Source organism: Hippopotamus amphibius, chromosome 9, assembly GCF_030028045.1.
Source record: "Hippopotamus amphibius kiboko isolate mHipAmp2 chromosome 9, mHipAmp2.hap2, whole genome shotgun sequence".
NCBI classification, from domain to species: Eukaryota; Metazoa; Chordata; class Mammalia; order Artiodactyla; family Hippopotamidae; genus Hippopotamus; species Hippopotamus amphibius.
The window spans coordinates 286,510-309,957 of record NC_080194.1 but is presented as its reverse complement, the minus strand read 5'-3'; the positions used below and the strand labels follow the sequence as shown (position 1 = coordinate 309,957).

At 36.3% G+C, this 23,448-nt stretch overlaps 1 protein-coding gene and 1 pseudogene across 1 annotated transcript; one reads left to right on the top strand and one right to left on the bottom strand.

Moving 5' to 3' along the window:
• The first annotated feature begins 13,393 nt into the window (after positions 1-13,393).
• On the top strand, positions 13,394-14,389 carry LOC130860203 (olfactory receptor 4C12-like; annotated as a pseudogene).
• Positions 14,390-22,149: 7,760 nt separating this feature from the next.
• LOC130861474 (olfactory receptor 4C46-like) lies at positions 22,150-23,091 on the bottom strand. Its single transcript, XM_057750391.1, has one exon. The coding sequence runs from the start codon at positions 23,086-23,088 to the stop codon at positions 22,150-22,152; it is 939 nt and encodes a 312-aa protein (XP_057606374.1). The 5' UTR covers positions 23,089-23,091.
• Positions 23,092-23,448: the final 357 nt, after the last annotated feature.

Here is a 23,448-nt window from a genome sequence, read left to right as displayed (position 1 = left end):
ACTTAGTGAAGTGGGGTTTATCCCAGAGATGCAAGAATGGTTCAATATCCACATAAATAAACTTAATACACCATATAAACAAAACAAAAAGCAAAAGATAAAAATCACATGATTATCTCAAGAGGTGCAGAAAAAGCTTTTGACAAAATTCAACATTGATTTGTGATGAAAACTCTCAACAATGTGTGTATACAGGGAACACAGCTCAACATAATGATGTCCATATATGCAAATCCACAGCTCAATCACACTCAATGGTAAATACCTGAAAGTATTTCCTCTAAGATAAGGAACAAGACAAAAATGCCCATTCTCACCATTTCAATTTAACTTTATGTAGACAACAGTGAAGTCTCCACCCCAAAACTATTAGCACTAAAAAATGAATTCAGTAAAGTTGCAGGATATAAAATTACACACAGTAATGTGTTACATTTTTATATACTAATAATTTTCTGTCAGAAAGAGAAATTAAGGAAACAATACCATTTACAATTGCATAAAATAGAATAAAATACCTAGGAATAAATTTAATGAAAGAGGTGAAAGACCTGTACTCTGAAACTATAATACATTGATGAAAGAAATTAGAAAACACAAATAAATGGAAAGATTTAACATGCTCATGGATTAGAAGAATTAGTATTGCTAAAAGATATATACTACCCAAAGTGATGTACATATTTAATGCAATCCCCAACAAAATGCCATGGCATTTTTCACAGAACTAGAACAAATAATCCCAAAATTTGTATGGAATCACAAAAATTCTGAATAGCCAAATCAGCCCTGAGAAAGAAGAACAAAGCTGGAGGTATCATGCCCCTTGACTTCAAACTATACTACAAAGCTATAGTAATCAAAACAGTATGGTATTGGCACAAAAACAGATACAGAGATCAATGGAACAGAATAGAGAGCCCAGAAATAAATGCACACTCATATAGTCAATTAATTTATGCCAAAGGAGGCAATAACATACAATGGGGAAAAGCCTGTTCAATAAGTGGTGCTGGGGGAGGGGCTTCCTAGGTGACACAGTGGTTAAGAATCTGCCTGCCAATGCAGGGGACACAGGTTCAATCCCTGCTCCAGGAAGATCCCACATGCCATGGAACAACTAAGCCCGTGCGTGACAACTATTGAGCCTGCACTTGAGAGCCCGTGAACCACAACTATTGAGCCCATGTGCCACAACTACTGAAGCCTATGTGCCTAGAGCCTGTGCTCTGCAACAAGAGAAGCCACAGCAATGAGGAGCCTGCATACCACAACGAAGAGTATCCCCCACTCACCACAAATGAAGAAAGCCCGCGCACAGCAAAAAAAGACCCAACACAAAAAATAAAAATAGATAAATAAATAAATTAATTTAAAAAAATTAAGTGGTGCTGGGAAAACTGGACAGCTACACGTAAAAGTCAAACTGGACTACTTCCTCATACCACGTACATGAAAATAATCAAAATGGATTAAAAATTTGACTGTAAGACCTGAAACCATAAAACTAAAAGAAAATATAAGCAGTTGGCTCTTTGACATTGCTGTTAGCAATGTGTATATATATATATATATATATATATATATATATATATATATATATGTATTTCTCTTCAGGCAAGGGCAACAAAAGCAAAAATAAACACATGGGACTATATCAAAATAAAAACTTTTTCACAGTGAGGAAATGAGTGACAAAACAATGACAACTTTTTAATATATTTGTAAATGGTAGACCTGAGAGGGGGTTAATATCCAGAATATATAAAAAACTGGTGAGTAAAATGTAGAATGTGGACCCCTCACTCCTAAGAGAGGACCTTCACTGCTCTGATATCTCTCCTGCATGTGGGTCACTGTCTTGGTGGTGTGGGTTCAGGCAGACCACATCTCTGCCCCCCTTACCCTTCTTAATGTTGCATTTTCTTTTTATTCTTAGTCGTGGAAAATCTTTTCTATTAGTCTTCAGGTTGTTCTCAGAGATAGGTACTCTATGTGTACTTGTAGTTTTTATGTGTCTGTGGGAGGAGACAAGCCCAGGATCTTCCCACTTCACCATCTTTTCCTGACTTCTCTCTTCTTTCAGCACTTTAAATATATCATCTCACCACTTTCTGACCTCCATGGTTTCTGAGGAGAAAAAAAACTAGTTTTCTTATTTAGGATCTCTTGTATATGATAAGTTGATTCTATTAATGTTTTCAAGTTTCTCTTTTTGTCTTTATCTTTTGAAATTTTGATAATAATGTATCACATCTTGAATCTACTTGAATTCAATGTGCTTAGAATTTGTTGAATGTGAGTGTGTGGACTCGTATTTTAACAAATCTGGGAAGTTTTCAGCCATTAATTCTTCAAATGTTTTTCTTCCAGTTTTCCTCTTTCCTCTCCTTCTGGGAATTGCATTATGGGTTTGTTGGTAAACTCAGTGGTTTAACACAGGTCTCTTAGTCTGTGTTCACTTTTTTTTTCTTTTCTTTTTCTCTTCCTTTGAATCAATACCCAATTGATCATCCTCAAGTTCACTAATTCTTTCTTTTTTCCTCCCCCTCTTCTCTTTCCTTTTTTTGTGCCCCTCTAAATAGTTATATTTTTTCTATTTCATATGCCTCATAAATTTTTGTTGATAACCAGACATTTTCAATATTAAAATGTGATAACTCTTGAAATCAGGTTCTACGTTCTCCTTGGAATTTGTTGTTTTCTTTTGTGAGTGTATTATTTATTTTTTTAGTGAATTATCTAAATTATTTTTGTGAAGACTGTGAGCTTTGTCATGTGTGGTCAATGAAGTTTCTTTTCTTTAGCTTATTGATCAGCTAGTGATTTGAGGGAGATATCCTTAAATACTTGGAGCAAAAATAGCCACATATTCTTCCAGTCTTAGCAATTGGCTCTGTATTGGTGTATATTTACCAAGATTACACCTCTGAATGAGTTTTCACCTCCTGCTTGCACAGACCCAAAGTGTCAGTCTGAGGTAAAAGTATAGGTTTTTCTTGGAATTTTATAAGCATGTGTCCATCCTGAGCATTTGTGTAGCTGTCTTGATTCTCTTTATATACCATATCTTTTCAAAGCTGTTATTCCCATCTGTCTCTCTCCCGGATGCCTTCTTCTCAGGTTATTTAGTCTGTCTTCTGCTTGCCCTGTCTGTTATCCCTTTTATCAGATAGTTGTCACCAGTATATTTGTCTTTGATGATTTTGATGAAAAACTGCCCTGCAAGTGACTTTAAGCCTGAGAAATTTTGAAGGCAGATAAAACAACGTCAAGCCTCTGAATCAGTTATTCAGTGAGCCAGCAGACAAGTGAAAGTGCATAATAACAATTCTTTTAGATTAAGGTTTATATTATCACCTCTAACATGATACAAAAATGCATCATGTACTTTTGTATTTTCTAATACAGAAATGTGGGCTGCTGTGCTGGAGAGTGTAGAATAGTAGGTGCTTAAGTTAAAATACCATAGTTTTTCTTTCCAATTTTATCTTTCCATAGCGTTCACCTGGTGGTTGAAACTTCTTGATTAGATGGTACAGTTGTGAAAAAGTTTATTCCTATAATTAAGATAGTACAATCATTGCTTTAGAAGAGATACAGAGTTTTGAAGTTCTCCAGTCTTCTATTTTCAATGGTGTTGCAAATCTAGTAATATTTTATAAGGATACAATATTATGACTAAATGGGGCTTATTCAAAAAATGTAAGGTTGATTTAACTTTAGAAAATCAATCAATATTATTCACAATTTAAGGAAATAAAGAAAAAAATAGTTGATCATTTCAGTGGATGCAGAAAAACATTTGGCAAACTTCACTTGCCATTTATGACAAAAAGCTCAGCAATTTAGGAATAGAAAGAACATCTCTAAGGTGATAAAGGGTATCTACAAAAAAGACTACAAAAAATTAAGGGTGAACTATTGCATGACTTTACCCCTAAGATCAGGATCAAAGCAATGATGCCTGCATTCCCCACTTCTATTCAAGATTGTGGAGGAGGTACTAATCAGTGCAATAAAGAAATAAAAAAAAGTAGGGAGATAGGATTAAGATGGCAGAGTAGGAGGACGTGCACTCACTCCCTCTTCCAAGAGCACTGGAATTACAACTAACTGCTGAACAATCATCAACAGAAAGACACTGGAACTCACCAAAAAAGACACCCCACATCCAGAGACAAAGGAGAAGCTGCAATGAGATGGTAGGAGGGGCGTAAACGCATTAAAATCAAATACCATAAATTCTGGGTGGGTGACTCACACACTGGAGAACAGTTATACTGCAGAAGCCCACCCACTAAAGTGAGGGTTCTGAGTCCCACGTCAGGCTTCCTAACCTGGGAGTCCAGCAATGGGAGGAGGAATCCCCAGAGAATCAGACTTTGAAAGCCAGCGGGATTTGATTGCAGGACCTCCACAGGACTGGGGGAAACAGTGACTCCGCTCTTGGAGGGTACACCAAAAAATGTGCTCACCAGGACCCAGGGGGAAGGAGCAGTGACCCCATAAGAGACTGAACCAGAACTACCTGCTGGTGTTGGAGGGTTGCCTGAAGAGGTGGGGGGCAGCTGTGACTCACTGAGGAGACAGGGGCACTGGTAGCAGGGGTTCTGGGAAGTGCTCATTGGTGTGAGCCCTCCCAGAGTCTGCCATTAGCCCCACCAAAGAGACTGTGGGCTCCAGTGCTAGGTGGCCTCAGGCCAAACAACCAACAAGCTTTGAACATAGCCCCACCCATTAGCAGACAAGCAGATTAAAGTTTTACTGAGCTCTGCCCACCAAATCAGATTAAAGCCTTACTGAGCTCTGCCCACCCAGCCCAACCCACCATCAGTCCCTCCCATCAGGAAGCACCCATGAGCCTCCTAGATAGCTTCCTCCACAAGAGGGCAGACAGCAGTATCAAGCAGTATCAGCAGTATTTCATCTTGTGGAACTGAAAACCACAGCCACAGAAAGATAGAGAAAATGAAAAAGCAGAGAACTTTGTACCAGATGAAGGGACAGAATAAAACCCCAGAAAAACTGAATGAAGAGGAGATAGGCAACATTCCAGAAAAAGAATTCAGAATAATGATAGTGAAGATGATCCAGGACTTTGAAAAAAGACTGGATGCAAAGATCGAAAAGTTTACCAAAGACCTAGAAGAATTAAAGAACAAACAAACAGAGATATGCAACACAATAACTGAAATGAACAATACACTAGAAGGAACCAATAGCAGATTAACTGAGGCAGAAGGGTGAATAAGTGACCTGGAAGACAGAATGGTGATAATCACTGTTGCAGAAAAGAATAAGGAAAAAAGAATGAAAAGAACTGAAGACAGCCTAAGAGACCTCTGGGACAGTGTTAAACACACCAACATTCACATTATAGGGGTCCCAGAAGGAGACGAGAGAGAGAAAGGACCTGATAAAATACTGGAAGAGATTATAGTTGAAAACTTCCCTAACACGGGAAAGGAAATAGCTGCCCAAGTCCAGGAAGCGCAGAGAGTCCCAGGCAGGATAAACCCAAGGAGAAACATGCCAAGACATATAGTAGTCAAACTGACAAAAATTAAAGACAGAGAAAAGTTATTAAAAGCAACAAGGGAAAAATGACAACATACAAGGGAACTCCCATCAGGTTAACAGCTGATTTCTCAGCAGAAACTCTACAAGCCAGAAGGGAGTGGCATGATATATTTCAAGTGATGAAAGGGAAGAATCTACAACCAAGGATACTCTACTCAGCAAGGATCTCATTCAGATTCTACAGAGAAATCAAAAGCTTCACAGACAAGCAACAGTTAAGAGAATTCAGCACCACCAAACCAGCCCTACAACAAATGTTAAAGGAACTTCTCTAAGCAAGAAACATAAGAGAAGAAAAGGACCTACAAAAACAACAACAAAACAATTAAAAAATGGTAATAGGAACATCCATATCGATAATTACCTTGAATGTAAATGGACTAAATGCACCAAACAAAAGACACAGACTGGCTGAATGGATACAAAAACAAGACCCATATATATGCTGTCTACAAGAGACCCACTTCAGACCTAGGGACACATACTGATGAAAAGTGAGGGGATGGAAAAAGATATTCCATGCAAATGGAAATCAAAAGAAAGCTGGAGAAGCAATACTCATATTAGATAAAAGATTTTAAAATAAAAAATATTACAAGAGACAAGAAAGGACATTACATAAAGATCAAGGGATCTATCCAAGAAGAGGAGATAACAATTATAAATATCTATGCACCCAATATAGGAACACCTCAATACATAAGGCAAATGCTAACAACTATGAAAGAGGAAATGCAAGGCAGAAATAGAGACACAGGTGTAGAGAACAAACACTTGGACACCAAGTGGGGAAAGCAGGGAGGGTTGGGGGGGAAATGAATTGGGAGATTGGGATACCAAATTGTACACTCTAAATATATGCTGTTTATTGTCTGTTAACTGTATCCCAATAAGAGTTCTTAAATAAAATAAAAAAAAAAGTAGAGTATGAAAGGGAAAAATGTGTTTATTTTTAAAAGATATGATTCTGTATGTAGAAAAATTGTTATTAGAACTAATAATTTAATTTAACCATATTGTTAGATAAAGAATCAATATATAAAATATGTTCTCTACATCAAGAATGAAAACATTGGAGAATTAAATTGAAAAACACTACCAAATTACATAAACATTGAAGGAGGGAGACAGATCAAGATGGTGTAGTAAGCGGACATGGAGTTCACTTTCCTTCATGATCGCATCAAATATATATCTACATGTGAAGTAATTCTCAGTGAAAACTGACTGGGAACTGACAGAAGAGACTCCTGTGCAATGAAGACTGTAAGAATAATGCACATGTAATTGGGTAGGAAGAAAAGTGATCAGGCCAAGACCTGTCTGCCTGGGAAGGGATTCAGAGGAAAAGGGAGATTACATGCACAGACACCTGTCCTAGGGAGTGGGTGGTTCAAGCCACAGTCTTGGTGCCTCAGTCCTGGGCACAATAAAAAATGCTCAACATTTCTAATTATTAGATAAATATAAATCAAAACAACAATAAGATATAACCTTATACCTGTCAGGATGGCTATCATCAAAAATTCTACAAATAAAAAATGTATTCAAGGATGTGGAGAAAAGGGAACCCTTGTACGCTGTTGGTATGAATGTAAATTGGTGGGCCCACTATGAAAAACAGTATGGAAATTTCTCAATAACTAAAGATAGAACTACCACACAATCCAGTAATTTTACTCCTAGGTATATATCTAGAAAAAATATTTGATGCTGATTCAGAGCATATCAGCCTTCTGCAAACTCTTGCCGTAGCCTTATAAAGTATTGTAAGCTATCTGGGCACGTAATGATCTTCAAAATGCCATTCCACAATTTGATTAAGCCAGCTTCTTCTAGGCTGCTATCAAGTTTTTCTTTGTTGTTTATAACTTGAAAATATTTCTTGAGCTCTCTCCATCTCTCCACGTTAGTTGGGGGTTCCCTAGACACAGATCGTGAGATGAGATCTTTTGGGAGTGACTTATAAGGAAAAGGGGTTGAGTGAAGTGACTATGGTAGAGGAAGAAAAGTGTGGTCTAAGCTAGACTCTGGCTTTAGCTTGTAGTCATGGGAGCTCTAGAGTATAATTTGTACTACAGAACTTGTTCTACCTTGAAGCAAAGGGATTAGCTGGTGAAAGACTCTTTTGGGAGTCTTTCAGTAGACCCTATGCTCTGAGAACACAGGGTGCAGGTCAGTTTTTATTCACCACTGAACCCCCAAAGATTAGAGCACAAACAAGTGAACTGAAGAAAAAAATAGAGAATATAAAAATAACAAAACCAAAAGTAAATTCTTTGAAAAGATCACCAAAGTAACAAACCTGTATGTAAGGTCACTAAAAACAGACATAGAAGACTCAAATTACTAAAATGAGGAATGAAAGGGGCTCACCACTACCTGCATTACAGAAATAAAAAAAATTATAAGGGGATACTATGAACTGTTGTATACTAACAATTTACATACCTTAGATTAAATCAACCAATTCTTTAAGACACAAGCTGCTGATACTGACTCAAGTGAAGTAAATAATCTGAATATACTTATAAGAAGCAAAGAGGTTGAATTAGTAATTAAAAAAACTTCCCACAAAGAAAAACCCAGGCCAAAATGGCTTCACCAGTGAATCAAATATTTGAAGGAAGAATTAACACCACTCCTTCACAAACTCTTCCAAAAATAGGCCCATAGGGAACACTTCCCAACTCATTCTATAACAAGAGTATTATCATGATGTCAAGACTAGACAAAGATATAACAAGAAAAGAAATCTCTAGCCAATAGCCCTTATGAACATAGATACAAAAATGCTCAACAAAATAGCAGCAAACAAAACACAGTGACCTATAGAAAGGATTATATTGTAAGAGTGAGTGGGATTTATCCAGGAATGCAAAGTTGGTTCAATATACAAAAATCAATTAGTGTTATACACTATATTGGCAGAATAAAGGACAGAGTACTCAGTAATAATAGGTTCTATTATTACTATTTTCCCCAATTCTCTATCTACTGCCTATCCATACATTTAAATATAATAGCTGCATCAAGTCACATAACACGTGACTTAAACCCTCTACTCCAGGCTGCAGAGTACTTGTTACAATATATGTTCCACTAACCTGAGAATGTTACATGTGAAGAAAATTTGAAAAAATCTGTTTGCCTAGGTAGACTTCTTTCATTGAATGATCAGAGGAATTCTTAAAAGCCTAAAAGAAGTCAATGGGAAGGCACAGAATTATATCTTTCTATATTTCTATATGAGAAATGTTGGCACTAGAATTTTAGCCTCTGTTTTCCAACTCTAGATATCACACTGTCTGAAAATATATCAAGTCACAAAGTTCCTATGGATAGAATATGTCCTGATGTATTTATAGTACAGTTGAGAGGCTGTCTCAGTATCTGATCCTCTTCTGGTAACTTCAGTTAGTGAAGAAATTTTCTCAGGGTTATGCAATCTGGATGAAACCCCATGGGGGTGTTCATGTAGCTTTTACAATTCTTTATGTCTCAGTTCATGAAACCCAAGGGTTTGTATGAGGATTGCTTTATCACCAAATTTCCAGACCAGGAATGTAGGCTATATTAGTTTAAAGTTCAGGGAAAAGAACCTATCAGGTGAAGATGTGTTGTTTGTGGACAAATCCTCCTAAATATCTGCTTCTAAGACACAATCTCTAAAAAACAGAGATAATTAATTCCTGGGAGGGCAAAGACTTAAATAGAAAGATTGGTCCTTTGACATTCTCAGGATACTCTGTAAACACTAAGATTCAAGAAGTAGTTGTTTTCTGTAAAATAGATAGCCAGTGGGAAGTTGTTGTATAACAAAGGGAGCTCAACCCGAGGATGGAAGATGCCTTAGAGGACTGGGACGGGGAGGGTGGGGGGGACTCAAGGGAGGGTGGGGGGGGAGTCGAGGGAGGGAAGGAATATGGGGATATGTGTATAAAAACAGATGATTGAACTTGGTGTACCCCCCCCAAAATAATAAATAAATAAATAAAATTTAAAAAAAGGAAAGTTGTTTTCTTATTTTAAGCATAGAATAAGAGGAGATTATTAAGTAGTTGAAATATTTACTTGTTCTGGAACCTTGGATCTAGGTGCTAAAGATCAGAAGATTTCCCTTAGTACCTAAGGACTTTGGGTTTCAAATTTATCATAGAATTTTCTTTTCCTTTGACTTGAATTTCCAAGGCATTGGATCTTTGAAAATGCTTGCTGAATCTATCGAATAAATTTGTGGCATACTCACATTCTCCGTTTCCTGTAGATATGTCCAGTCAGTGGGGACTTGAGAAATATCCATTACATGACGTGATGCTTCAACAGCTATATATAAAGATAATTTCTTGTTCTTGAATACATTGGGCATTCTTCTTAAGTACAGAGGCCACCTCAGTAAGTTAGCATAGCTGATTTTTAATCCAGTTTTTACATTTCCATTTTCTTCTAAGATGTTTAGAGTTAAAAATCATTAAAGCTTTACTTTCTGATATTTGATGGAGGATTACTTTTAGATGTTTTAGGATATTTTGCAGAAATATTTGTTTTCCTCATTGCATACTGGTTTATCTATAGTTAATCAAGGATAGGTTTACAATTTATGGATTCCTAAGTCAATTTCTAGGTCATCATGGGAGAGAGAAGGACAGCATTTGGATTCTATTTTTTGAAGGAAAAGTTCAGCTCAAAAACTGAGATCCAAAGAGAGAATGAATGAAAATACAGCATTTCCAAAAAAAGAATGTGCCCTCTGCTGTGGTTGAGAATCTTTGTTAAACTCAAGGCTCAAGGGCTATTTTATTCGAATCCTATTCAAACTTTCATGGATCTTGTTTTAACCAGACAAGATCTTATTTCTGCTGCAATCGTTCAGTCCTGGCAATATGACTAAATTTTTTCATCCCTGACCTCAGATTTAGACCTTTTTCTTAGAGAGTCAAGAGAGGTATTGCTAAAGATCAGAGATGAAAGCTAATTCTCTTTGTCACCTTATGGTGATTTTTTCCCTGGTATACAGTCATCGTAAGATGTCTGAATGTGTTACTGTTTTGAGCATTAGAGCACTTGGATTCTTGTGTAACTACTGGTCTGTTAGCTGTGTTTCCTCTCTGGGCCTCAGTTTCCTCATATTTAAAGAGCATATGAGATGATAAAATGCAAAGTACTGGGACATTTTTTGTGTACCCAATTCTAGGTCTTGTCCCATTGACCCTTGATCTCAGTAACATCTTTCACTACATTTCATAGGTTAACAAAAGAACTGCCATGGCTTACATGTGGTCACAGGTGATGGCTTTGTCCAAGTTCTGGCACTGCTGATTCCTAGAAGTAAACTGGATTCCTACTGGAGAGGCACTAAGTGCTAGAGAGCTAGAAACAGACATCCTGAATTTGAATACAGTCTTCTTTTGTAGTTTTTTCATCATTATGACTTTGGGCAAGTCATTTATCTTCTTGTAACCACAGATTCCTTTTCCTTAAAATATAGACAATCATGTACCAACCTTACAAGATTGTTTTGAAAACTGCATCAAACAATTCATGTAAAGTGCTTAGTATAATGCCTAGTGCATTGCAAAACTCAACAAAAATTAACAATTATTATATGAATGACATGGTGTAAAAATTAATCTCTGCATTCTATAAAGAATGAGAAAAAGCAGATTTATAGTAGAAGTCTGCATTTCTCAATGTTTGAGTATATGGAATTTAAGCAAGTAACAAAAGTTTCTGTGCTTAGGAAGATGTTTGTCTGCTAACGTTCTTACCTCTCAATTGATGTCTGAGTGCCATTTTATGGAAGATGAAGATTATTTTGCTCTATAATCACTTTTGTCCATTACTCATTTCTCCAAAATTATGGGTATTAGAAGATTTGAGTGGTAATAGGAACACAGTCTTTGAACTAAGACAAAAAAAGAAAATGATCCTGTGTTTGGGTCTGTCAACTAACAGAGGACATCAAAGACATTAATTTTGACATAAGCCAAGTTATCTCATTTGTGTGTTCATGACTGTGTTGTGCGGGACCAAAGGAACTGATAAAAAATATAAAAGAGAACTGTTTTAAAGCTATATGCTAAGTACTGCAAGGTTTGCAAGAAACTGAAGTAATAAGTGAAATAATGAGGATGAATGAGTCAAGTTAGGGTTTTCTGTCTGATTTGATCATGAAATCCAACCTTTGGCACAGACCTTCAGGAAAGTGTAAAAACACATCAGTCAGTTATTGGTTCTCCCTAGGATCAGCTTCTCTAGAGAACACTTGGCAATTAGAAGTGCTCACAAACTTTCTTCTCAAGTGTTCTTGTCCCTGGAAGGATTCTCTGATGCACTGGGCTATGCAGAAGTGAGACCACTATCCTGGGGCTTGGAACTCTAAAGCTAGCTTCTCAATGAAGAGTTTGTGGGATCATCTGGGAGAAGTTTCCTTTCCATGTGCCTAATTATGTAGCCTACGCACATGTAACACAGATAATTCATTTTACCCTCCACTGCCTTTTTGCTTTAAAAATACATAAATATAAAGAAAATCATGGAATCTCAGGTCTAGTAAAATGTGAAGATTAATAATGACAAAATTTAGTTGTATATGCTACCTTAAAGTCGACTTGAGTAATATGTGTATTCCGTATCAGGAAAATGGAAACAAACTTTGCATTACAGTGATCTGGTTGATTACTCAGACTTGACTTATTACCTGTCACTCTCAATGGCATACATTAAAACTAGAGATGAGTACTTTTAGATAGTAAACTAACGACAGTATTTAGGATGATGAAAAGTGATCCATGGGACAGTCAGGGCAGACTCACCCTCTACCTTGATCTCAGCAATGTTAGTGTCCAGTCAGGCCCTCACTCTATGTTCATTTGGTGAACTGATCACAATAATTTTATGAGCACATTGGAGCACTTTCATCAATTATATTCAGATAATATTCCTTAGGGTCCCACAATGTGCCAATGCACAAATCCCTGTTTGTTTCCCCATACATATTCCAATCAATTTAAAAATTCATTGTTTCAATTTCAGGTCTCCAAGGAAAAAATATGTAAATTGTATTTATTTTCTGATTAAAATTAGTCATGCCAGCTACAGAATTTTGGAAAATATTAAAATATATAATAAAATAAGCCATTGTATCCCATTCAGAAGTAAATATTATATATGTATATAATTATTTGCTTATCAACTTTTTTATACATAACTTTTAACATAGATGAAACAAAATGTATATAAAATTTTATAAATGAAATTTATGAATTTGAATTTTACTCTTAAAAGACATGTATAAAGCCTATTATATTTAAATAATTACTAATTAAATGTGTCATTCACTGATTTTTATACCTGTATTATATTTACATAAGTATAATTAGGATATACAGACTATTTTGTGTTTTCTGTTCATGTTATTACATATATGCAGTTTTAGGTGTTGTAAGTCTCCAAAATTATTACTTCTAATGACTACATTATTCTATTATGTTGATGCTCAAGGAAGTTTTTGTGATTACACAGAACCAAGGAAATGTAGCTTCTTTCTTCTGGTTATCCTATGTTGTATATAAAAATAACTTTGAAGCCAGAATAAAAAAATCTAAGACAGTCAACTAAGAGAAATTTTGAGGAATTGATTCCTAGAAAGTTTTGGGAAAGAAGGAATCATCCATGAGATTTTCAGAGTATTATTAAGAGGCAGGGTTTTGGAATATTTCATTCTTTTATGTTCCTTCTTTCTTTCTTTCCTTTTTCTTTTTAAGGTAAAGCATTCCTTGCCGGAATTTCTACCACCCACACCACATAGATGGAGAATGAAAGGAATGTGACTGTATTCATTTTAGTAGGTCTTACACAGAACCCCCAAATGCAAAAAGTAGTGTTTGTGGTGATTTTGGTTTTATACGTGGTGCCTCTCTCAGGAAACCTGCTCACTGTGGTTGCCATCAGCACCAGCCCTTCTCTGAGCTCCCCCATGTACTTCTTCCTGGCCCACCTTTCCTTGATAGACACGACTTCTTCTTCTTTAGCTCCAAAGCTGATCATGGACTCCCTTCATGAGATGAAAATGATCTCCTTCAATGGATGTGTGGCTCAAGTCTATGCAGAACACATTTTTGGTGCTACTGAGGTCATCTGGCTCACTGTGATGGCCTATGACTGTCACGTGGCCACCTGCAAACCCCTGCGCTACACCACCACCATGAGCTGCAGGCTGTGCGCCCTCCTGCTGGGCGTGGCCTGGTCTGGAGGATTTCTCCATGCAACCATTCAGGTCCTCTTTGCAGTCTGGCTGCCCTTCTGTGGCCCCAATGTCATAGATCACTTCATGTGTGACTTGTACCCTTTGTTGAAACTTGTCTGCATGGACACTCACACCCTTGGTCTCTTTGTTGCTGCCAACAGTGGGTTCACCTGCCTGTTAAACTTCCTCCTCCTATTGGTCTCCTAGGTGGTCATCTTGCACTCCCTGAAGACCTATAGCTTAGTGGGGAGACTCAAGGCCCTTTCTACGTGTGTCTCTCACATCACCGTAGTTGTCTTGTCTTTTGTGCCCTGCATATTTGTGTCTCTTCACCCAGTCACCACTTTGCCCATTGATAAAGCTGTTGCTGTTTTTTACACTATAGTTGCCCTGATGCTAAATCCCTTAATCTATACCCTCAGAAATGCTGAGGTCAAAAACGCTATGAGAAAACTCTGGAGAAAGAAAGTGACTTCAGACAGTGATGAAACAGAATCATTGAACATTACAGATAGAAGTAATGGAGGTAATCTAGTTCAAGCCTCGATCTATAGGTGAAGATATACAGTCTAACAAGGGATTGAATAATACTTTCAGAGAGCCACTTAAGCACAGATCTAAAGCTTGGACTGGATTTAAAGATCTAAAGATCTAAAGATGTAGACTTATTGTCTCCCATCCCATACTCTCCTCATCACAACTTAATGCTTCTTAATCAATAAATATTTACCTATTATCTGATTATCTGAAATGTCTTCAGAAGCTAAAAGGTACAAATCTAGAATATCGGATTGGTATTAAAATTGTTTTATGTAACATTGAGATGTTGGTTATTATTGATTATTGAAAATAGCATGTTTAATAATATTCCTTTAGTTTGGACTCAACATAAATTCTTTTGTGAATTTTCTTATTCATTAAATCTTGGTGGTACAGTGAAAGGAAATGCTGTTTCCCAAATGTCTACAAGGCTGGCATTGTGTTTGGTATTTTCCCTATTGTATCAGTCACAGTCCAGCCAGGAGACAGATCCCAGTGTAATTTGAACAGAAAAAGTTCACATACAATTATTAATTATATCAGGGTATTAACTATGAAAAGGGTAATGACCCCTAAGAATGACCTGGGGCTGAGAGATGAATTCCAAGGAAGGAACATATTTAGAATGTGGGCATCCTCCCCAAGCTTGGGATTCTAATCTTATGGAGGAGGTGTAGTTGTTGCCCATGGAGTGGTAGAGTTTAACTGGGTTGTCTTGTGTCAGAACTAGTTCCTGACAGCTGGACAGAGGCTGGCAGGCATGAAACGTCTCTGGGACTGGCACAATGGGAGCCTTCCACTGCAGTGCTGGTTGGCTGAGCTCACGAACAAGGAACTGTGGCCCTGGGTGGCAAGCAGGAAAAACCCCTTTTGGGTGCAGGTGGAGCAAGGCTGACAGAAAACACCCCTCTATGGTGCAACTAGGCTGAGTTGGGCATCTGGCCACTGGGGTGCCTGTGAAATTTACTGGAATCTTCGTGCTGAGGGGCCACAGAAACTCAATGGGGAACTGTCCATGGAGGTGTCAGTAAAAATGGAAGTAAGTGCCAGTGGACGTCCCCTGTATCCCCCACTGTAACACACAGTGTTAGAAGCTACATAGGCAGAACAAGATGAAAAGAGAAGCACATTTAAAGCAGAGAGAGATGCCTCTTTCAATGCTCTCTACTGATAAAGCTTGTCTTGTCTGGCCAAGTTCAGGTGAGAAATGCTTACAGGATCCATTTTTATTTATATGAAGTGGGCAATAAAGGGTTTATTTGTAGCTGAGAGGCAACTAATTGATAACCGGCATACAAGTTTTATCCTTAATTCTTGGAACCCATTTTATAGTCCTATATTGAGGTGCAAATATATGGCATGATTTGACCAAACCTTAAGTTAGAGCAGAACTGAGATATAAACTGAGAGATGACTCTTTATCCTATACCCTTTTTGCTCGTTGCACAGTTTTAAATAAGACTTCTCTTTCTTTGTTAGTAGTAAGTGGCTACAATGATGTTTTTGTTGTAAAACCTAAAAATAAGTGAAAGTCTAATATGTTGAAATATTCTTTATAATTAATTTGTGATAATTTTGTATAATTTCACTATTAGTTACGCTCTGGTATCTCATTAATTCTTTCATTGAAGGTACACAAAAGAGATGAACAATCACTTGGAGGTGGATTTGTAGAACATATGTAAACATCTCTGTTCTTTAAACTTTTAACTCTGAATTTTCATGGTTCAGTAAGTGTAGCACTCTTCAAAGTGTAAATGAAGGGTATAGTCTTCTCCCCTTTGTCAAAAGAGTCTGTGATGTTGTTATGTTGTTAGATTTCGGCACCAGGATGGGGGCAAGCATGTCTAGAGAAGGCAAAGATTTGGAAGAATCTGAAAGCAGATAGCATCCAGGAACAAAACTGGAAATGATATCCAAAGGTGAGTGAAAGTCCAATATGGCAGAAAAGCAAAATCATACATAGGTCAGCAAGATGGATACCTGACACCAAGTGACCCAAAACACTTTAGAGCAGTGGAAAGAAAGTGGAACCTGGGAAGATTTATAGGACACAACTTATAGGGTGTCTTCCTCCTCATTCTATAATTGTAAGGAAGTTAATAAAAGTGCCCAGACAGTTTGTGTAGGAACAAGGGCAGTGAAGCTGGTGTTATTGGTTAAAAACCTTCATGTAGGTTCCCAGTGAGCAGGATCAGATGGTCCCAGAGATGAACATTAGTTGAGCAGCCTTAATATATGGTGGTCTCTACTCACAGTACACTTCATTTTCTTAATAATTCATTGTTTATATTAAACATTTTTTTCTTGACATTCTGTTTCCTATATCACAGAATGATTTTAATTCTCATAAAAAATATAAAAAGCTATTATCTTATCAGGTATATCTCATCTTCCTTTGCATCCATGCATCCGTGTTCTTCAGAACACCCTGCTTCCATCACCAGCTCATTCCCACATGCTTTGGCACTTTGCCCGATTGCTAACCATTGCCATCAACAAAGATATTCCAAACTACATTCACATTTATGATTTTTATGAACACTTTGGATTTATGAAGACAAAAATCACAAATATTGGTAGTAAAGAACCTGGCACATATTATATAACAATTATAACATACAAATTTCTTCTAATATTTTAAAATGAAAATAGATGGTTTTATATGTGAAGATACATGTATAACACTTTATTTCTTCATTTATGTTTTTTGGGGGCACACATTTCTACAAGTTCTTATAGTTCTCATAATTGTTGTTTATAAAAGCCAATGGCATGATATCAAATTAATATGCCTAGACTACCTAGTTAATTCTTCAGCCCTTGAACATTCTGCTATCCTACATACTACTTCTATGAAGATCATAAAAAAAACTATCTGCCTCTCCCCGTTTTGATTTGCATACTCACTTAGAGCAAAGTAGAAATAGTTGACTCTTCTTTCTCCAGTCACTGTGCAAGAACCCCAATAGAACTGAGCAGAGTTGCAAGTGAAGGGAAAATATCTGCAAAGTAAATAATATACTCTGCCACTTAATTTGAAAGATTATTCTGTTGGACATATGTATTATAAATATATTAAAGCTTTGCTTCTTTCAGACCTATATTTAATTGCTAAATATCAATGTGGTCCTCCCTTTTGTCATTCTCATTAATGAATAACTTCATACAATAAAGTTTAGGACTAGGGTAAAGAAAAAAGATTACTTTTAGACTTTGTTATATGAAGATGTTAAAATTACTAAAATAATCCTTTGTTTTTTTGGCTGTGCCACGTGGCATGTGGGATCTTAGTTCCCAGACCAAGGATTGAACCCACACCCCTTGCATTGGAAGCTCAGAGTCTTAACCACTGGACTGCCAGGGAAGTCCCCTCAAACAGTTCTTAAAAGAGTAGAAATATAGTGTCTGTTTGAAATTAGTAATTGGAAAAAGAGAGTAAAGAAAATAAAGCTCCTGAGGAAAATAAACTTAGTCAACAAAATACAAGTAAACTGAATCCAACAACACATTAAAAGGCTCACACATCATGATTAAGTGGGATTTATCCCAGGGATGCAAGGATTCTTCAGTGTATGCAAATCAATCCGTGTGATACATCATATTAACAAACTGAAGAACAGAAAATAAATGATCATCTCAATAGTCGCAGAAGAAGTTTTGAGAAGATTCAACACTAATTATGATTAAAACTCTCCAGAAAGTGGGCATAGAGGGAAGCTACCTCGACATAACAAAGGGTATATGTGGCAAACCCACAGCAAACATCATTCTCAATGGTGAAAAACTGAAAGCATTTCCTCTAAGATCAGGAACAAAACAAGAATGTCCACTCTCACCACTCTTATTCAACGTAGTTTTGAAAGTCCTAGCCATGGCAATCAGAGAGGAAAAAGAAATAAAAAGAAAAATCGATTTGGAAAAGAAGTAAAACTATTACTGTCCAAACATTTAAACATTTTTGACATTATCATAAATGGGATTCTTTTCCTGATTTCCTTTTCATATAATTTATTGTTGGTGAAAAGATATGCAAATAATTTTCGTATGTTGCTTTTCTATCCTACATCTATACTGGATTGATTTATTAGTTTTATTAGTTTGTGTGTGTGTGTTTGTATGCGTGTATGCCATTTTAAGGGTTTCCGACATACGTGATCATGTCATCAGCAGACACAATTTTAATTTTACCTTTTCATTTCAATGCTTATTATTTGTTTTTCTTGTCTGATTTCTCAGGCTAGTACTTCTAGTACTATGTTGAATAGACGTGATAAGAGTGGGCTTCCTTGCTTTGCACTGGATCTTGGAGGAAAAGCTGTCAGTTTACTCTCATTGATTATCATGTTAGCTGTGAGCTTTTCAAAATCGGCCTTTATGTGCTGAAGAAATTTTCTTCTAAATCTATTTTGTTGGGAGTTTTTATCATGAAAGGGTATTTTTATGAACTGGTATTGGATTTTGTCAAATGCTTTTCCTATGTCTATTGATATGATCATAAGATTTTTCTGCTTTAATCATCTGATGGAATGGGTTGCATTAGTTGACTTTCAAATGTTGAACCAGACTTGTGTTACTGGGATGAATCCCACTTGATCATGGTATATGATTCTTTTAATACATTGTTGGATTCATTTTGCTAATATTTTGTTGAGTCTTTTTGGATGTATGTTCATGTGAAATATTGGTCTGTAGTTTAATTTTCTCTTTATGTCTTTGTTTGGTTTTGGTATTAGGGTAATACTGGCCTCATAGAATGAGTTAGGAACTATTTCTTCTGCTTTTATTCTCTGAAGAAGATTATAGAGAATTAGTAAAATTTATTCCTTATTATATGGTAGAATTCACCTGTGACTCCATTCAGGCCTCATGTCTTCTGTTTTGGAAGGTTATTAATTATTGTTTCAATTTATTTAGTCCATATAGACCTATTAAGATTGTCTATTTCTTCCTATGTGAGCTCTGGCCAATTGTGTCTTTCAATAAGTTGGTTTATTTTGTCGAGGTTATCAAATATGTGGGCATAGGGGTCTTAATAGTATGCCTTTATTGTTCTTTCAATATCCATGATATCTGCAATGATGGCTCCTTTTTCACTCATGATTTTAGAAATTTGTTTCTTCTATCTAGTTGTTTTTCTTTGGAGGGGGGTCTGGCTATATGCTTATTGATTGTATTTTTTCAGATAGAAAAGATATTAGAATCTTGGTTTAGTTGATTTTCTCTTTTGGTATTATTATTATTTTTTTAATGTATTGATTTCTGCTCTAATTTTTTCTGTTTCTTTTATTCTGCTTACTTTGGATTTAGTTGACTTTTGAGTCAGTTCAGCTTTTTTACTTTTTGTTAGCATGGAGAGATGGGTTCCTAATTCCTTACATGAAGTCTACCAACCTATGAATACAGGATATATTTCTATTTATTTCAGTCTTCTTTAATTTCTTTTAGTGGTATTTCTTAGTTTTCAGTGTACAAGTCATTCACCACTTTGGTAAAATTTATTCCTGATTATTTTATTCTTTCTGATGGTACTGTCAATATAATTATATTCTTAATTTTGTTTTTAGATTGTTAATTGCTAGCTTATTGAAATATAACTGGTTTTGTATTAGTGCTAATAGATTTTTTTCATGTGTGTGTGTATTCTTTAGATTTTTTTCTACATAAGTATATGTGATTTGTTAGTATAGTTTTACTTCTTCCTATTCAAATTTGGAATGCGTTTTATTTCTATTTCTAGCCTAATTTCCCTGACATTAATCTTCAGTAAAATATTAAACAGAAGTGGTGAAAGTGAACATGTCCTGATTTTATGAGCTAATCTTTCAGCTTTTCACCATTAAGTGTGAATCTTGGTTATGGGAGAAGCAGCATCATATATTTGTTGCTGATTTAGAGCATATCAGCCTTATGGAGGTCTTTGTTCTAGCTTTACAATGTGTTGTCACCTGTCTGGTCACGTAACTGTCTTCAAAATGCTATTTCACAATTTTATCAAGCCAAGTTTCTATTAAGTTTTTTGTCTATAATTCACAAATATTTCTTGAACCATATCTCTCCAAGTTGGATGGGGTTCCCTAGATGCAGCTCCTGAGATGGGATTTTATGGAAGTGATTTATAAGGAAGAGGGGGTTAAATGAAATGGCAATGATAAGGGAAGAAAGAATGTGGTGTAAAGTAGATTCTGGCTTCAGCCCATAGCCATCGGAGCTCTGGAGTATAATTTTGTGTATCCTAAGCTCTGAGAAGGCAGCACCCAGATCTGTTTTTATTCATCACTGAAGACCCAACCACTATCCATGTGCCTGCTTCATTACTTGGACTCAAAAATATTTATTGATTAAAGAATAATGGAAATATTCATTAATGGAATAATGGAAAACATTTATTCTGAAATTGCTTTGTGTGTACCTGTAGCCACATATTTTTCAAAACAATTTTTAATAATGAAATGTTACCAAAAAGTAGACTGATTAAGAGAAACATAATATGAAGAGCTCATACATATAAGTTAATGAAATCTTGCTGAGACAGGGAAGGGAAACTTTTTGCTCATAGGCTGATAATTTCAGTTTTCCTTTCTTTCTCACTCTCAAAAGAAGGAGTACAAACAACTGTGATTTTCCTCAACAGGTCAACTAGAATTCTACTCAAAATCTGAATCAAATAAAGACAGGGAAAAATTCCCTAGACTACGGTACCCCTTTTTCCTTATATTTTATTGAAAATTTATTTTACTTTATAATTTACTTATTTATTGAATATTTGTTATTAGCCAGAAATTGTGCTACCTTGACGAAACTATTATTATATAGCAGGCAAGTCCCTTATGGAGTATGACTGCATATTTAATAGGTAGAAATGCCTAAGATCAAGATGTTCTTTTATTTGAATCATTATTCTTGCTGATGGTTTTTCAGCCTAAACTGGTGATATGAACAATACTAAGTTCTCTGAAGCCTATAAGGAAATTTCAAAAAGTCATGCAATCTTCACTCAACTGTTATGGAGGTTCAGTGGACAGTTGGTTTTATAACAATAAAATGGTTACATATCATGAAGTTACAGTCAACGTATCACCATCAGCTATGACATACAAAGTGAACAGTTATTAATGAAAAATTATTGGATTTTTAGTTCTAGGAACAAACTGTTACATACAATCTGTCCAGCACAGTCCTTTTCTCAATAAAAGGTAACTGGTTATTATCTTACCTTCCTAGCATCATTTCTTGGCAGTGTATCAAAGCGGTTAGGATCATGGTCCAGGAAATCAGTCAGATTCTTAAATATATATGTTAAATATACGTGACTTAAGACACATATACTTATTATGTGTCTTAAATACATGTGCTTAAATATTACTGTCTTTTTAATATATATACTTTGAAACCTTCCCTTTCCTCTCAATTTCATTACTTGTAAAATTGGGATAATAGCAGCGCTATAACATTCTCTCTGTCTTATTATAGAGATTACTGCTTAATACTAATCTACTTATTATTTCCTTCATTTTGTTAGATGAAGAAACCAATGAATCCACACACGTGGTTGAAGCTAGTAAAACTAAACCCCAATTAGGTAGAATTTTCTAAATATGGAAAGAGCGATCCTGGGTTAGGTTTTCCTTTCTTATTGCGCCTATTTCTGTTCCCCTCAGCGGAGAATCTATTTTGCTGTGGCTATTTCTTTATCCTTTACATATTCCTTGTTGAGATCATCCAAAATGTCCGTTGACGTTTGCATCAGTTGAATCAATGTTTGGCTCCAAGCACATTTATTTGTCACCTGAAATTGCTTTTCTACTACACAGTTTCTTTATGGCATTTTCCATCTGGGCATTTCTCAAGGTATAGATTAAGGGATTTAACATGGATGTTATCATAGTGTAGAATACAGCAACTGCTTTATCGATAGGTAAAGTAGCTGCTGGTCTCATGTACACAAATATGCAGGGCACAAAGTATAAGACCACCACTGTGATGTGGGAGACACAGGTGGAGAGGGCTTTTTGTCTCGCCTCCAAGCTGTAGGTCCTTAGGGAATATAAAATGACCAAGTAGGAGACCAGCAGGAGAAGGAAGTTTAACAGACAGATGACACCACTGTTGACAGCAACGAAGAGTCCTAGAGTGTGGGTATCAATGCAGGCGAGATTGAGCAATGGGGTCAGGTCACACATAAAGTGATCTATGACATTGGGGCCACAGAAGGGTAAATGAAAGATGAAGAGGATCTGTATGGTTGCGTGGATTAAGCCTCCCACCCATGCCAGTCCCACTAGCAACCAACACACCTGCCAGTTCATGATGGTTGTGTAGTGCAAGGGCTTGCAGATGGCCACATAGCGGTCATAGGCCATCACAGTAAGCAGGATGACCTCAGCACCTCCGAAGAAATGTTCCCCAAAGATTTGGGCCATACACCCATTAAATAGAATGGTCTTCTTTTCATGGAGTGAATCTACTATCAGTTTTGGGGTACACACAGAGGAGTAGCAGGCATCAATAAAGGAGAGATAGGCCAGGAAAAAGTACATGGGGGACCCCAGTGATGAGCTGGCCGTGATGGTGCCCATGATGAGCACATTTCCCACCACAGTGGTGATGTAGACAACAAGAAACACAGCAAATATGATTTTCTGCATCTTTGGGTTCTCTGTGAGCCCCAGTAGAACAAACTCTGTCACATTGTTCCTCTTCTCCATGTGTTTCATGTAATGGATTTTTCACTACCTGAAAGAATCCCATAATTTAACTTATGCATCCTTCAATATATTAAACTTCTCCATTCTAATAAGTAATAAATACTCAGACTCTATTGAGTATGCATTCTTTCTTTTTGGTTTTTTTTTAGATAAATAAAAGATTCTGAGTTCTTAAGACTGCTCCAATTGCCTCTTAGGATGAAATTCTGGTAAGAGTATAGACATGAGAAACTTTTGTAAACACACAGGCAGGAGAAGTTAACCACCTGAGATGGTTCAGAGTCTAACTTGAAGTAGTACATTTCCCAGATAATGGCAGCTAAGTGTGAGGAGAGGTAGAAGATGGATGTAAAGCTTAGGAATTTTCTT